The 15,641-nt window shown below is 39.2% G+C and overlaps 1 protein-coding gene across 1 annotated transcript in view; it reads left to right on the top strand.

The window, feature by feature from the left end:
• The first annotated feature begins 925 nt into the window (after positions 1-925).
• The window catches only part of LOC135469357 (bifunctional glutamate/proline--tRNA ligase-like), a 31,420-nt gene continuing 16,704 nt past the window's right edge, over positions 926-15,641 (top strand). The window contains exons 1-15 of the mRNA XM_064747986.1: positions 926-1,062; positions 4,000-4,084; positions 4,791-4,890; positions 5,923-6,079; positions 7,909-8,057; positions 8,931-9,016; positions 9,375-9,501; positions 9,870-10,062; positions 10,481-10,652; positions 11,428-11,552; positions 12,776-12,884; positions 13,418-13,502; positions 13,920-13,979; positions 14,511-14,621; positions 15,278-15,414. Coding sequence (XP_064604056.1) covers positions 1,020-1,062; positions 4,000-4,084; positions 4,791-4,890; positions 5,923-6,079; positions 7,909-8,057; positions 8,931-9,016; positions 9,375-9,501; positions 9,870-10,062; positions 10,481-10,652; positions 11,428-11,552; positions 12,776-12,884; positions 13,418-13,502; positions 13,920-13,979; positions 14,511-14,621; positions 15,278-15,414 — 1,739 coding nt within the window. The 5' untranslated portion in view covers positions 926-1,019. The remainder of the gene's footprint in view (positions 1,063-3,999; positions 4,085-4,790; positions 4,891-5,922; positions 6,080-7,908; positions 8,058-8,930; positions 9,017-9,374; positions 9,502-9,869; positions 10,063-10,480; positions 10,653-11,427; positions 11,553-12,775; positions 12,885-13,417; positions 13,503-13,919; positions 13,980-14,510; positions 14,622-15,277; positions 15,415-15,641) is intronic.

Below are 15,641 nucleotides of genomic sequence, written 5' to 3'. Positions count from 1 at the left end.
AACAAATGCTATACAAGGCGGACATAATTATGCACTTCCTTGTTGGAACTACACAAAATCGGGTTAGCCTATCGATCATAAACAGAACATTTTTGTATCAGTTAGCTAACTAAAGAAGTGGTGTAAACTACATACACCAAATTTTGTCTCATGCATGCATGTACATCTCTTGCATGTATAGATGTAGGCCTACACCAACTCTATCTTGTGTTGAATTAACACAAGGTCTTGTGATGAAATAACACAAGACGTGGTGGATGTTATGCACAATAGGTGTTGCAAACTACTCAAGTTCTTGTTGTATTGTACAGATTAATACATTTTGGTTCAACACGAGTTTGTGTTTTATTATTTTGTAACACACTTCACATTTATTTAACACATGTTTGTGTTGGGATAATACTTTTCTGTGTTGAATGAAAACAACACAAGTTGTTTTGTTGCATTTTTTGTGTCAGGGTTCAGATAAGATGTGCCACCGGGAAAGCCTGTATATAGATTCCTTTAAATCCAGCAAAAGTGAATATATATCTTTTACAGTCTTTGCTATATATGGTTTGTTTTAAGTCAGCATTGGCCGTATTTCACTGGTGAAGTGTGACCATTTGCTGAAGTTCTATGATCTGGGACCAATACTGGCCTAACTGTCATAGTCCCAGCTATGACAATGTATGTCGTCGCTGCTCTGGGTTTTATCCTCTCAAACTCCTTTAGTTATTATAGGCCTATTACATATAACCTAAATGTTATTCCCTGTGCCTAATATGGCCTATGGGATGGGATCTGAATTTCGTACTATTTCATCACCACTACGTCTTAGGGTGCAAATTTCGCAAACAGTTAGCAACACTCTCGCAAACTGTATAAGACTCAACAGCCGTGGGAAGTTTTCTGCTGATTTCCAGATCTCACTAGCAGCAAACTGATTTTCTTCCGTGGGTACTTTTTCCTACAGGAAACACGCCGGCTTGCTGCAGTGGCGGACGTAAAACGTGGGCAAGGAGTTTTCGAAGAGCAATATGAGTATTCAGCTTTCGGTGAACAAATCTAAACCGGCCTCGGGTAAGCGACTTTAAGCGAGACAGAAGTGGTAAACTTCTTGGTTAACTGTTACATCAGATTGTCGAGCGCGGTGTCTTGCAGTAGTAGCCTACAACAACAACAACACAATGTTGAAACTGAGGTTGTACATGCAGTAGTCCTAGACGGACAAACAAATCTCATTTATCTGCAGTGTGAGAATGAAGGTCCGGACAAAGATCTATGTTGTGCCTGTTGCTTTCGTAGCCAGAACAAGTGTGTAACTCAAGAGGAAGCCACCTTACTCACGTCAGGGTCAAAGCGCTTGACAAGTGTGTGAGGCAAGAGTGTGAGGCAAGAGTGTGATTGACACTCACTCATGGGCAGCTCAGTGGGGCTGTGTTTATGTAGAAACATAACTTTATGTGTAAGCATTGACCTAACCTGCACTCTTCGGTTCTCGGTGTGCTCCCTCAGCATATTGATGTTGCCGCTGTATGACATACTTACCCATAATACAAGCCAACATGTAGACTAATGCAATTTTAACACTCTCATAACACTCTCAAAAATCATGGCATAGATTTCAAGCTCCGCATGTGTTCCCACTCATCGCAATCTAATTAACTCACCTCACCACTTATTTCCATGTAATTTTCTGGTGGAATCTGGAATGCTGTTCTATTAATTTACTGGCCTCACCGTAGGGCCTTGATTACGTATACTATCACAGCCCAGTGTTGTTCCAAAAGCTTACCCTTAACACGTGTATACTTCCTTTGCTGGCTTCAGTATACCACTGCTGGGCACCAAATAATTTGTCTGTCCATAGACACAGTCATCTCAGCTATCAGTTCCAGGTAGGTGTTCCCATGTGTCATCACTAGTAAATCCACACTAGCATGAAACTACCGTGGAAAATGGATAAATTCAAACTCAAACTGGCAAGTTTGCTGGCTTCCTCTCTGGCCGTACGTGGGAAGGTCTGTCAGCAACCTGTGGATGGTTGTGTTTTTCCTCCAGGTTCTGCCCGGTTTCCTCCCACCATAATGCTGGCAGCTGTCAAATAAGTGAAATATTTTTTTTTTATGTCATAAAACACCAATCAAATAAATAAATAAATAAATAAATAAATGGAACTGCCATGTTCGAATGAACACTCCTCATAGCCCATACAAAGGAGATAACTACTGACACTTTTATCATATTTTGTACTTATTTAATCTTATCTTCAATTTTGTTTTGTTTATTTGAGAAATGTTTTTAGTGATCAGTGTTGATCATGGTTCCTTCTAGGTCATTACTGGTGAGACTGATCCTAAACTATTAGCCAGAATGCGTGTCAAATGGTCCAACTTGCCTAATAGTGGACAATGGTAATTTTATACATGATTCCCCTCACTGTGAGGAGTATGCATTCGCACATGGCAGTTGGAGCTGAAATTTATCCAGTTTCCACACTAGTCTCATGCTTGTGTGGGTTTACTAGTAATGACACATGGGAACACTTACCTGGAATTGATAGCTGAGACGACTGCGATTATGGACAGACACATTATTTGGTGCCCTGCAGTAGTATGTTAAAGCCAGCAAGGGAAGTACAGAGGTGTTCAAGACAATTTTATGGAACAAGACAGGGCTGTGACAGTTTACGTAATCACAGCCGTGCAAAGCCAGCCTCACCAATGAAACTAATTAACTCGCTTGACTGCTAGAACCTCAGCCGTACTACATGCCTCAGCGTCAACAGTCATTTTGAAGTGTCCAAAGGATATCATTGGTGGCCACTTGTGACATGGACTGATGCCTGAATATAAATGTTTAACTAAAAGCGCCTAAATATGGGAAGTACATTCTTCAATGAATTGATATCAGTCTACCATGTGACATCACATTAGCCAAATTGGCATTTCAAAGGTCTTCCCATACAAATTTGGGTGAGACTAGGTGAGGTTTCTCTAAGTAATGCAGCTGAATGGTGTGATTTTACAGTAATTGCGTGGAGGCAGAGTGGAAGTATGAACAACTTACCGAAGACAGCCCAGCAAGTCGGCCATACATACACACTATGCCTTTGTTCTCGATGAAACCTCTCTTGACCACACAGAGTTTGGCGTTAAATGATTGGTACAGCGCTTCAGAGTAAAAAGTCCTCAAAAAGGATCCCATCATGTGTCAATTCCAAATGATGTAGTAAGGTGATATTTTCACTATTTCAATCAATATGACCGACCACAAGACACTCACAGACAGGTTAATCCCCTGTTAAAACAAAGCTCCTGTTCTGCTGTGTCTGCATCGTTCATTGGACACTTTGAAGAGCCTGAATTGTTTAATGTATAATTTATTTCACAGATCGATCTTAATGTAAATTGATTTATGGCAGCAATTATTTTGTGATCTTTTTGATAATTTAACAACTATTTTTCCCCACAGTCAGTGTGAGAAAAGTTGCTTTCATTAGTGTTCTAAAGTCTGCCCAATATAATCCCATGGTTGTAGAATCGTGCACTGTTAAGCATCTACATTCACTCAGTTCTGATCTGTTGTGGATTTACCAACAGAAACATGACAAACTTGTAGTTTGTTTAGAAATTCAGACCACTACATACACAGCACAGCACTGTAATAATAAGAATTGGCATGTTATGACTTTCAGGTTGGGAAGAGTAGTGGTCAACATGTCAGCTTATGTGTCACATACTTTACATGTACAATGTACATGATATCCTGTATATATATATATATATATATATATATATATATATATATATGTATGGTATGTATGTATGTATGTATGTATGTATACTGTCACTGCAACACAAGGCTATCATTAAATCATGACCATCCTTTATGTCAAAGTTTTGCACTTTGTTTAATGTAGCAGAATGTTAAGAAGCGGATTTTTGGGCATCAGATTGTTACCTAAACTGTAGAAACATGCATTTCTAGGTTTATGTTGGATTTGATTTCTTTCAGCCGCTTTGTTGACAGTAGAGTACATCAGGGGAGAATGCAATGTAACTGTGGAGTGGGGTCAGTCTAATGTCATCAATGCGGGCAGGTAAGTTGTGTGTGGTCAATGTAGACTTGATGAGAGGATGGGGAAAAGAATGCTCAGGCTGCATTAAACTAAGGGTAACAGAATCTTCATTGACTGTATATTTGTGTATGTGAAATAGACAAGCTTAAGGTAAGGTAAAATGCTTTTACCTGTTTTATTGTGGGTTACTCAACCCCATCATGAATTATGCATGAATGCTAAATAATGTGTTTCTTGACTATTATTATAATTTAGCTCTTTATATTTATAATTCACTCAGTTCACGTTCTTGTACAAGATACTTGTAACTTAAAAATCTGAGTGAAAAAAATCAACAAAGCAAGATAGACTTTTTTGAGATGCTTTTCATAAGTTCTCTGATGCTCTCTTCTCTTTTTTTTTACATTTATTTTTTTCGGACTCATAACTGTGAAAGTAGGAGTTAATTGTGCTATATATGTGATCACTAGCCAATGAAATTTTCAATTGTTGATTGTTTGAATGTTCTAATCCAGCTCTTCCCCATGATAACATTTGGAGTTTTCTGACACCCTTGGACCTGACCTCCATGTACATGATCATTGTTGAGTGTTAAACTTCATTATCCTGAAAACAGATTGGAAACCAGTCATATTCCATAGATCTTACCTCAGTCTTCTGTGTATGTACATATACTTTTATATACGGGTAACAGTAGCAAGTATTAATTTTCTTTTGTTGACAACAGTGTCAGCTTTACCAGCACTGCCTCCATCTGTCGTTACTTGGCCCGCCTGGCACCTGGGACTGACCTCTACAGGGGGTCAAACATCCTACAGAGGACTGAGGTAAGATTTATTGTGTGTGATAACTGGGGAAGAGTCCAAAGTGGGGGTGATAAGCTGGTCCCCCATTCCCAGTGTGTTCATTCATGGTGTCATACATGAATATTCCCGACCATTGATGCAAAATATACATTAAATAGAGAGGTTATGAAACATAAAATATGCCTCAAATATGAAGAATTGTTTCTAATCTTTTTTTTTTTCCCTCATTTCTTTGTTCATTTTCCTTAAAACCATATTCGGGGGCCTCCGTGGCTCAGTTGGGTAGCGCGCTAGCGCAGCGCAATGACACAGGAGTCTCTCACCAATGCGGTCGCTGTGAGTTCAAGTCCAGCTCATGCTGGCTTCCTCTCCGGCCATACGTGGGAAGGTCTGCCAGCAACCTGCGGATGGTCGTGGGTTTCCCCCGAGCTCTGCCCGGTTTCCACCCACAATAATGCTGGTCGCCATCGTATAAGTGAAATATTCTTGAGTACGGCGTAAAACACCGATCAAATAAATAAATAAATAAAACCATATTCTCAGGTTTATAGTACCGTTTCATGTATTCTTTAAGGTTCTGTAGATTGCCACAGCCATTGTCACTACAGTTGGTCAAGACCACATTGTTGGCATATAAAAATCAAGCATATTTGTAGATTCCCCCACTTTTATTGTTACAGGGCCCTTTGTGACAATAATGTACTAGTGGTGCGCACAATCCTATGCTAGTCAAAGACAATTTGTCTTCCACCAATATGTAGGTCTTCAGAATGACATGTGGGAAGTTTATATGTATATGTAAGTTTCTAATGATTGTTGGGTTGTCTTTGGCACTCAGTTTATCTTGACCAATAGCAATAATTACACTGTTGTATTTATGTGAAAAATTTTTGAGTTTGGCTTTAATACACAACAGTGAAGTAAAGAATTGAATTTTTTGCTTCCAGATTTACCTTTATACTTGTGTTTTATATGTCTAGTTCGGTCTGGAAGGGTAGAGGTTAGCGATTAATTCTGGTTATAGTGACATGGTATAATGTATGTCTATTTCAGATTGACCACTGGTTAGACTTTAGCGCTGGTCAGTTGTCCTGTGTGGGGGATTTCTCCACTGCCCTGGGGTACCTGGACCGACTTCTTGCCCCTGTCACGTATCTTGTGGGTGATTCACTGAGCATAGCAGACTTTGTCGTATGGGAAACATTACAAGGTATGAGTCCTGGATTAATTCTGTAGAGATGCTTCTTCATGCAGCAGGTGCACAACAAGTGTCCATCTGGAGCAAAGAAGATCAAACGGCACCCTAACCCTGCTGTCCATGAATAACAATATGTATGGTAATTTGATGCATTTAAATGTTGCATGGCACAGGGTAATCCAAAAGGATGGAAATCATGAAATGTTGAAATGAGTCCTGTGTAAAGCTGAAGCCATATTGGTGGAGACCTGATGTTTTTAGCAATGAAAGTAACATGAATCGTCTCTCGCCCTGTTAATGTACAAAATCTACATCTAAATTAACTTTCAACATTTGTTTCTTAGGATAATTTCTTTGCTGTCTTCTAACATTTAATCCAGCTTTGTGAAGCATATTTAAGCTTAAGGAGGACTTTTGCAAGGGTTAATATAGGTTTTACTGGTTATTTTTGCTTGTGTTGTATCTATGGTAAACCGTTAGCATAATAACACTGGGTGTTTAAACTTATCCCCTCCTTATCTTATCTGTGGCTTGGCTTGTGCGAAGTTCGCTCTTGGTATTTGGGATGACAATGGCTCTGTTCAGACATCAACCATACAACTGTCAGCTCTAGGTTGAAGTTAAGGGTCAAATTTGGCAACCTTTTATCTCATAATTTGGACTAAAGTCAAGAAATTGTTGAAATACATGTAATATTAGGCTAAATATTATATTTAAAGGAGAAGAAAACATAAAAATGATGCCAAAATCAGATGAAAGAGCATCAAAACTTATTTGCAAATATGATCTTTAATATTTTTTTGGATTTTTTTTTTCAAGAGAAAAGGGTATTTGAAAATATTTTTTTTAGGTGGGTATTTGGGGCCAACTTCTGGTATTTATCATTGTTGCATAGTAATGTTCTAAATAAGGATGTCATGCTTGTCTGATAAATTTATTTGAATGTAAATTTGTTGTTTATATTGAAATATATGCATTTAACCTAAATTATGATAATATTTATGAACATATTAAAAATATAAATATGATCCAAATTGAGGTTTAATACATTTGTTAGCTGAAAAGAACAAATTCTGGTGTAAAAATATTTATTAAACCTGTGTTACATTCTCATTTATGAGACTATCAAACAAAGACTACAAACACCAAAAGGTGGTCCCAAATACCTACTATACAAAAATTATTTTGAAGTGTCTTTTTCTCCATAAGGAAAAATCGGAAAAAATATTTAAGACCACAGTTAGGAATAACTTTTTGCACTCTTTCAACTGAACTTTGTGTCATTTTTATGTTTTCTTCATGTTTAGCAATAAGGACAATTAAATCGAACATTTTCAACATCAGATAAATGAAAATAAAATTTATCTCAGTTTAATTCAGGCTTTTTCAACCTTTGGGTCATTTTAGGCAACCTTGATGGGTATGAAAAATTTCTTCATTTGATCCTGGGGCCTCCGTGGCTCAGTCGGTTAGCGCGCTAGCGCAGCGTAATGACCCAGAAGCCTCTCACCAATGCGGTCGCTGTGAGTTCAAGACCAGCTCATGCTGCCTTCCTCTCCGGCCGTACGTGGGAAGGTTTGCCAGCAACCTGCGGATGGTCGTGGGTTTCCCCCGGGCTCTGCCCGGTTTCCACCCACCATAATGCTGGCCGCCGTCATATAAGTGAAATATTCTTGAGTACAGCATTATACACCAATCAAAAAAAAAAAAAAAAAAAAAAAAAAAAATCAAAAATCATTTGATCCTGAAATTCTCTTAATTTGCAGCTTTATGGCTACACAGATGAATTCCTCATTTAGTAACTGAATGTACAGAACATGTATATTATGACGTTGTTGCAGCCAGCAGCTTGTGGCAAGGTCTGATAGCCAATGGAGGCACACCACAGAATGTTCTGCGATACTACAACTTTCTGTCATCTCAGGAGAAATTCAAGGCTGTGGCCAGTAAACTACCAGTTGTGGAGCCCAAGAAAGCCCCAGAGTCTTCTGTGAGAAATTTGTGCATTTTATGTGACCATGTTTTCCAAAATAGTATTGCAGGTGATACATGTAGATGTAACTGGTAGAAACAACTATTGTGGAACTGGTACACACAAGTACACTTGTACGACATCTATTTGTTGTAGTTGTTCTAATTTCAGTGCGATGTTTCAACAGCTACATGGATCATCATCATGTTTTCATTGCTTTCATTAACAGACTTTATAACTCTCAGAAATCATTGTTATAATTTGCGTTTTATTAAATTACTTGATGCACAGTCACAATGTTAGCATAAGGTTTGAGATCATATCCTTCAAGTTTTCTAGATGTGGCCCTGATAATAATTTATACCTTCACTGGCCTTAGAATAAAAAGACTACATGTATGTTCCTAATGCAGTTTGAGGATAATAAACTGTTCTGTAGAACATGTTGTGTTATGCCACATGTACCTTAACATTGTCATGTCGCACATGTACCTCAACATTGTCATGTCACACATGTACCTCAACATTGTCATGTCACACATGTACCTCAACATTGTCATGTCACACATTTACCTCAACATTGTCATGTCAGACATGTACCTCAACATTGTCATGTCACACATGTACCTCAACATTGTCATGTCGCACATGTACCTCAACATTGTCATGTCACACATGTACCTCAACATTGTCATGTCACACATGTACCTCAACATTGTCATGTCGCACATGTACCTCAACATTGTCATGTCACACATGTACCTCAACATTGTCATGTCACACATGTACCTCAACATTGTCATGTCACACATGTACCTCAACATTGTCATGTCACACATGTCAGACATTAGACACTTCTTATTCTCATTGGTTTTTTTCTCTGCTTTGTCAGATCCGTAAAGATGAGGGTAAGTTTGTGGAGCTTCCAGGGGCTAAGATAGGGGAGGTGGTTGTCAGGTTCCCTCCAGAGGCCAGCGGGTAAGAAAATACAGCAAGATTTCGAACTGATTTCAAAATCAAGTTTCTCTTTTAAAATTCAAAGGAATACTGTAGACAGTATTGGGTGGTTGATGGTTTAAACCTTAAATCGTAAATTTTGAGGCGTTAATGTTGCCAAGCCACTGAAGGTAGTACTATGTGTTGACTTTATTTTGTTTACAGTTTCTAACAGTTTCTTATCAGTTTATCTCTTCTGTCCTATTATGTTTGTCCTAATAAGGAATTTTCTTCACACAACTGAAAACATCACAGAACAGAAAACCTTCAGGTAAAAATTTATCTTTGAGCTCAACCATTATCTTTATTAATTATATAAAAAAAACATTTTCTTCTGTAGTTATTTGCATGTGGGGCATGCCAAGGCTGCTTTACTCAACCAGTATTATCAACAAGCTTTTGAGGGCACTCTCATCATGAGGTTTGATGACACCAACCCAGCCAAGGAGAATGCACATTTTGAAGAGGTAAAAGCTTTGTCCACAAGGGCTTTGTAATGCAGAACGGGGAATTCTGTTATGTGTAGCATTTACAGTGCCGCATGTTCAAGCAAAAATTTTCATAATAATTTCAGTGCAATTTAATCAGTTCACACTGTAACTGGATGCAAGATACATCTTAAATTTCTTCTGACACCATGATTGTAAATAATTACTCTTCTAGCAGGACTTTTAAAAAGGTAAAGTGCAACTAAAGTAGTCATTTTAAAGAGAAAGAATACATGTAGATACTAAAACAAGTTAAAGCAGTATATTAAATAACTTGCTGGTTCAGTATCAGGTGGAGCAGGCATTTCTGATTTAATCCTGACACATTTTCCACCTGTTTTCAACAGGTGATCTTGGAGGATGTGGCCATGTTAGGTATCCGGTATGACCGTCTGACTCACACATCTGACCACTTTGATCGTCTGTTGGAGCTGTGTGAGCGAATGATCAGGGAGGGGACAGCCTATGTGGATGACACTGACCCAGAGATCATGAAGAAAGAGAGAGAGGAAAGGAAAGAGTCTGCCCGCAGAAATGCCAGTAAGGGCAGATAGCTCTGGTCACATCTTGTCAAATACATGTACCTACAATAGGTTTGGCAGTTTTCTGGTTTGGTGCTGTGATATTTCACAAGATTTGTAAATTACCTAAAATTTTGCCCATAACAAAGTTTTGTCTGGCTCTGAAAATTGTATTGACCTCAGAAAGGTGAATTGAGGTTTGTTTGGAAGGTGCATGCACATGTAGGTACACGTCCTACTGGAAAAGTAGAAGTGTCTGCAACAAAAATAATCTTTTGTGACATGTATTTGCATCTAAAAATACACTTAATTAGGGAAAGTTATGGATGATTTACTGAAATTAAGCTCAGTGTAAACTAGCTTGTGGTATAAGCAATATTCTTGAGTTGATAATATCAAGCTGGAGCTGAGATTGTTTAATGCTGTTGTTGTTGTAGATGTGTCTGAGAATCTGCGGCTGTGGGGAGAGATGAAGAAAGGCACTGAGATAGGCCAGAAGTGCTGTGTCAGAGCCAAAATTGACATGAACTCTGACAATGGCTGTATGAGAGACCCGACCATGTACCGCTGTAAGAATGAGGAGCACGTTCGTACAGGCACAAAGTACAAGTGAGTAATCAGGCCAGGGCTGGCTCATCTGGGTGAAGTAATGCTGTCATCATGTATGATGAACATGTATGAACTGATGTTATGGAGGTTGGATGCTCGAATCCGGTTCGGGCTCGATTGGTTGTATTATTTGTGAAAGCTTGGCAGGTGTCTGGCAAACTTTAAGGGTTTTCCTTTTCTCGGATCTGCCCAGTTTCCTTCACCCAGAAATCTCACTTCTGCCACATGAGGGAAATACATTTAATGATGCAAGTTAGTACACACAACTCGTGGTCTAGTGGGTATTGTGTCTGCCTCTAGAAAGTAGGTCTCACAGAAGACATCAAGGCCACATGGATTAGATCAAGGAATAAATCTTTTTCAATTGCATAGAAGTTAAAAAAAAATATGACTTAAAAATCATCTGATTTGTGGAAAATGTGGACTAGCAGTTTTTTTCTTTTGAAACATATTAACATGATTGGAAATCCTTGAAAAGAACACGAAAATCATAAAAACATCAAGTATTTTATTTCATTTTTTGATTTTTTAGTGTGGGCCTACATGTAAACATAAAATGAAACTAGTGTTGCCTAAAGGTTATTTTTGTAATGTACAGTCAGTTTATACAATGGCAGGCAGATGTACAAGCTACACATCAAAGCTCCCATAACAGGGAACCCAGCTATTTGGCATAATGCAATTAATCACATGAAAGTGACCACTGTCGGTGAAATAGTTGTTAATATGCTTAATGCTTGATTACAGATATTAAAATTAAAAAGTTTAATTTCAGAGTGTACCCTACCTACGACTTTGCCTGCCCGATTGTGGACAGTGTGGAGAATGTGACCCATGCGTTGAGGACCACAGAGTATCATGACAGGGATGAGCAGTACTTCTGGTTCCTGGACACCCTCGGTAAGTTAAGGGTGTCTGCCTCAGTCACATTGATGTCTGACCTGCTGATATGATATGTATAATGTGGTACACTGTGTATATGAATCTGGACACCCTTGGCAAGTTATGGGTGTCTGCCTGGATCACATTGATGTCTGACCTGCAGATATGATATGTATAATGTGGTACACTGTGTGTATGAATCTGGACACGCTCGGTAAGTTAAAGGTGTCTGCCTCAGTCACATTGATGTCTGACCTGCTGATATGATATGTGTAATGTGGTACACTGTGTATATGAATCTGGACACCCTCGGTAAGTTAAGGGTGTCTGCCTCAGTCACATTGATGTCTGACCTGCAGATATGATATGTATAATGTGGTACACTGTGTGTATGAATCTGGACACGCTCGGTAAGTTAAAGGTGTCTGCCTCAGTCACATTGATGTCTGACCTGCTGATATGATATGTATAATGTGGTACACTGTGTATATGAATCTGGACACCCTTGGTAAGTTATGGGTGTCTGCCTCGATCACATTGATATCTGACCTGCTATTTTGATATGTATAATGTGGTACACTGTGTATATGAATCTGGACACCCTCGGTAAGTTAAGGGTGTCTGCCTCGGTCACATTCGTCTGACTTGCTATTTTGATATGTATAATGTGGTACACTGTGCATATGAATCTGGACACCCTCGGTAAGTTAAGGGTGTCTGCCTCGGTCACATTGGTCTGACCTGCTATTTTGATATGTATAATGTGGTACACTGTGCATATGAATCTGGACACCCTCGGTAAGTTAAGGGTGTCTGCCTCGGTCACATTGGTCTGACCTGCTATTTTGATATGTATAATGTGGTACACTGGGCATATGAATCTGGACACCCTCGGTAAGTTATGGGTGTCTGCCTCAGTCACATTGATGTCTGAACTACTGATATGATATGTATAATGTGGTACACTGTGTATATGAATCTGGACACCCTCGGTAAGTTAAGGGTGTCTGCCTGGATCACATTGATGTTTGAACTACTGATATGATATGTGTAATGTGGTACACTGTGTATAGGAATCTGGAAAGCGTGTTGATGGCATAGTGATAGCTGGCTTCTGACTTAGGTGTAATGTTAACAAATAAATATTGTTCAGAGTTGAAGAAAAATGTGTGGATATCTGAGACAAGACATCTCCCAATCCAGTTTGGTCCACTTTACTTTGCTTGTTCTTGACCTTTCAGGCCTGAGAAAGCCCCATATTTATGAATACAGTCGTCTGAATCTCCAGAATACCGTTCTTTCCAAGAGGAAACTGACGTGGTTTGTGGATCAGGGTATTGTGGATGGGTGGTTAGTATCTGTTTGAATGTGCTGTGATAGCTAATGTACAACTGAACAGGACCTTCATTCAAAAAATGATTCTGAGGAATCATGGACACTCAACATGATATATGGATACTCAACATGATATATGGCCACAGCTGATAGGCTTCTGACCAGTAAAGTGGCAGACTTGAATCCAGCTCTCCCTGGTTCAAGTTCCAGCTAAAAGTCGGGCAGTTTTATGGGTGCCTGGTGAATGGTTTATTCTTGACTCACTGTTATCCTTCACCTTTCTACATGACAGCAGTCTTGTAAATGAAAAATGAGGTATTTTAGAGTACAACATGTAATGGCAGTCATATAAAGACATTAACACAGACACTGATAGAGATGATCGAATGACAAGAAATGTCTTGTTATATGTATCTAGTGAGTTAAGATATGTCACTGAAGTGTCTAAGGCTCCAGTATGTCTATCAAAGCGAGTGAACAGAACCAGACCATCCGTCCTTAAGGGCAGTAGATATGTTGAGTGAGTTTTCCTGGGGTTTGTGTTTCAGGGATGACCCTCGCTTCCCGACAGTCCGTGGTGTGTTGAGGAGAGGGATGACTGTGGAGGGGCTCAAACAGTTCATTGTGGCACAGGTGAGGAATCAGGTGGAAGGCTAGGTCAGCCCTTGTACAAGTCACTAATTGAGCTTGGTGTCGCAGGTGAGGAATCAGGTGGAAGGCTAGTTCAGCCCTTGTACAAGTCACTAATCGAGCTTGGTGTCGCAGGTGAGGAATCAGGTGGAAGGCTATGTCAGCCCTTGTACAAGTCACTAATCAAGCTTGGTGTCACAGGTGTGTCACAGGTGTGTCACATTGTTGTTCTCAGTGGTATGATCTGATTTCGGCCAGATTGTACAGTCCTCACTCACAGGGAAAGGTCTGGAAGGTTAAATGCAACCCCTGTGTATTGGATTGAAGTTTGTGAGGGGTTCTAGGATATGTCATGATTATGGAAGGCTGTACCATTTCCAAAGCATTTTACAATTTTAACGATTTTTTTTTCCCCTGCAGGGGTCATCGAGGTCAGTGGTGATGATGGAGTGGGATAAAATCTGGGCTGTTAACAAGAAGGTAATCCTTATTGTAATTGTTTTAATGTCTGATGTGGATACTGTCATTCTTCAACTTTTTGGCATGTTTGCAAGGTGTTATTTCTAGCATATTCTGAAGGCATTGTCCTGTTTAGACTGATAAAATCATACTTTTTGTGGAACCATGGAATTGGCCAATCCAACTAATGTAGTTTTGTCACCAAAACAGATCAGAAATGTGCATAAATTGTACTGAAAGTTGCTCTTTGATATGCGAAAGGGTTGAGGAATTAGCATACATGTGACACATCCTGTTACTTCAGAATCAGAGCTGTTTTACTAAAATTTTAGTTGACAAAATTAGTGTCACAAAATTAAACAAGAGTTAGATCATTTTTGAAAATAGATTATGGTGCTAACATGAGACTGAGAATCAGCGCTTAAAGAAATTTAGATTTAGATTTTTCATAGTTTGATAAATACAAAGGCTGGAGTACATTGTTACATGTAAAGCCTGCAAACGAGTTTGTTCATGATTAATGATATTAAAGTACAGGTATTTCAATTCCAGGTGATTGATCCAATCGTACCACGTTACACAGCTCTGCTGAAGGAAAATGTCATCCCGGTGCTTGTGGAGGGAGCCAAGCTGGAGTCAAAAGAGGTTGCCAAACACCCAAAGGTATAGACAAATGGTGTGGTGTAGTTGGATTAAGTATATGTGTGAGATAGTACTGTATTTGGTTGGTCTGACCATAACATCTTCTCTGTGTCTGCTTACATGTGGTTCAACAACACATTTGTTACATTTTGCATTTTATTTTTTGATTTACATTTTTGTATGCTTACATGTATGTATGAGTAGTTCTTGTCATCCAGTTTTATTCACCAGTTTATTCAGATACATACATTCATTTTATTTTTGATGATGAAATAATTCTTGTACTTGTTAGATTTGTGGTTATAACCCTGTGTTTAATTGGCTGACAGAAACCTGAAATCTTTCTGGTATGGAGGAATTTTTCTGATTGATTGTGTGTGATTGGGCAACAGATTGCTGATGTAGGCATGAAGTCTGTCTGGTATGAACCAAAGATTCTGATTGATGGGGCAGATGTGTTGTAACCTGTGTTTTGATTGGCCAACAAAATGCTGATGTAGGCATGAAGTCTGTCTGGTACGGACCGAAGATTCTGATTGATGAAGCAGATGTGTTGTAACCTGTGTTTTGATTGGCCAACAGAATGCAGATGTAGGCATGAAGTCTGCCTGGTATGGACCAAAGATTCTGATTGATGGAGCTGATGTGTTGTAACCTGTGTTTTGATTGGCCAACAGAATGCAGATGTAGGCATGAAGTCTGTCTGGTATGGACCAAAGATTCTGATTGATGGAGCAGATGCTCAAGTTCTGAAAGAGGGAGAGATTGTCACCTTCATCAACTGGGGCAACCTAAAGATTAAGGCCATCAAAAGGTAAGAGATAAGTAGTTCTTGAACAAGTAAGGCATGCCCTTGCTGGCCCATTTGGTTACAATGTTACTTCGCTTCAACCAGTTTGATGTGACCATTGAGATAGCAGACAAAAATTCAGCAGACGATAGTGCTGCCATGGGTATAAGTGACTTATGCGACCAATAAGGATTTGTGTTCATTTCCAGCTCTGGCTGTGGCTTTAAATTCAACGACACCATTGCAGTCGC

This window comes from Liolophura sinensis, chromosome 6 (genome assembly GCF_032854445.1).
Source record: "Liolophura sinensis isolate JHLJ2023 chromosome 6, CUHK_Ljap_v2, whole genome shotgun sequence".
Classification (NCBI taxonomy): domain Eukaryota; kingdom Metazoa; phylum Mollusca; class Polyplacophora; order Chitonida; family Chitonidae; genus Liolophura; species Liolophura sinensis.
This window is presented reverse-complemented; position numbering and strand designations above follow the sequence as displayed.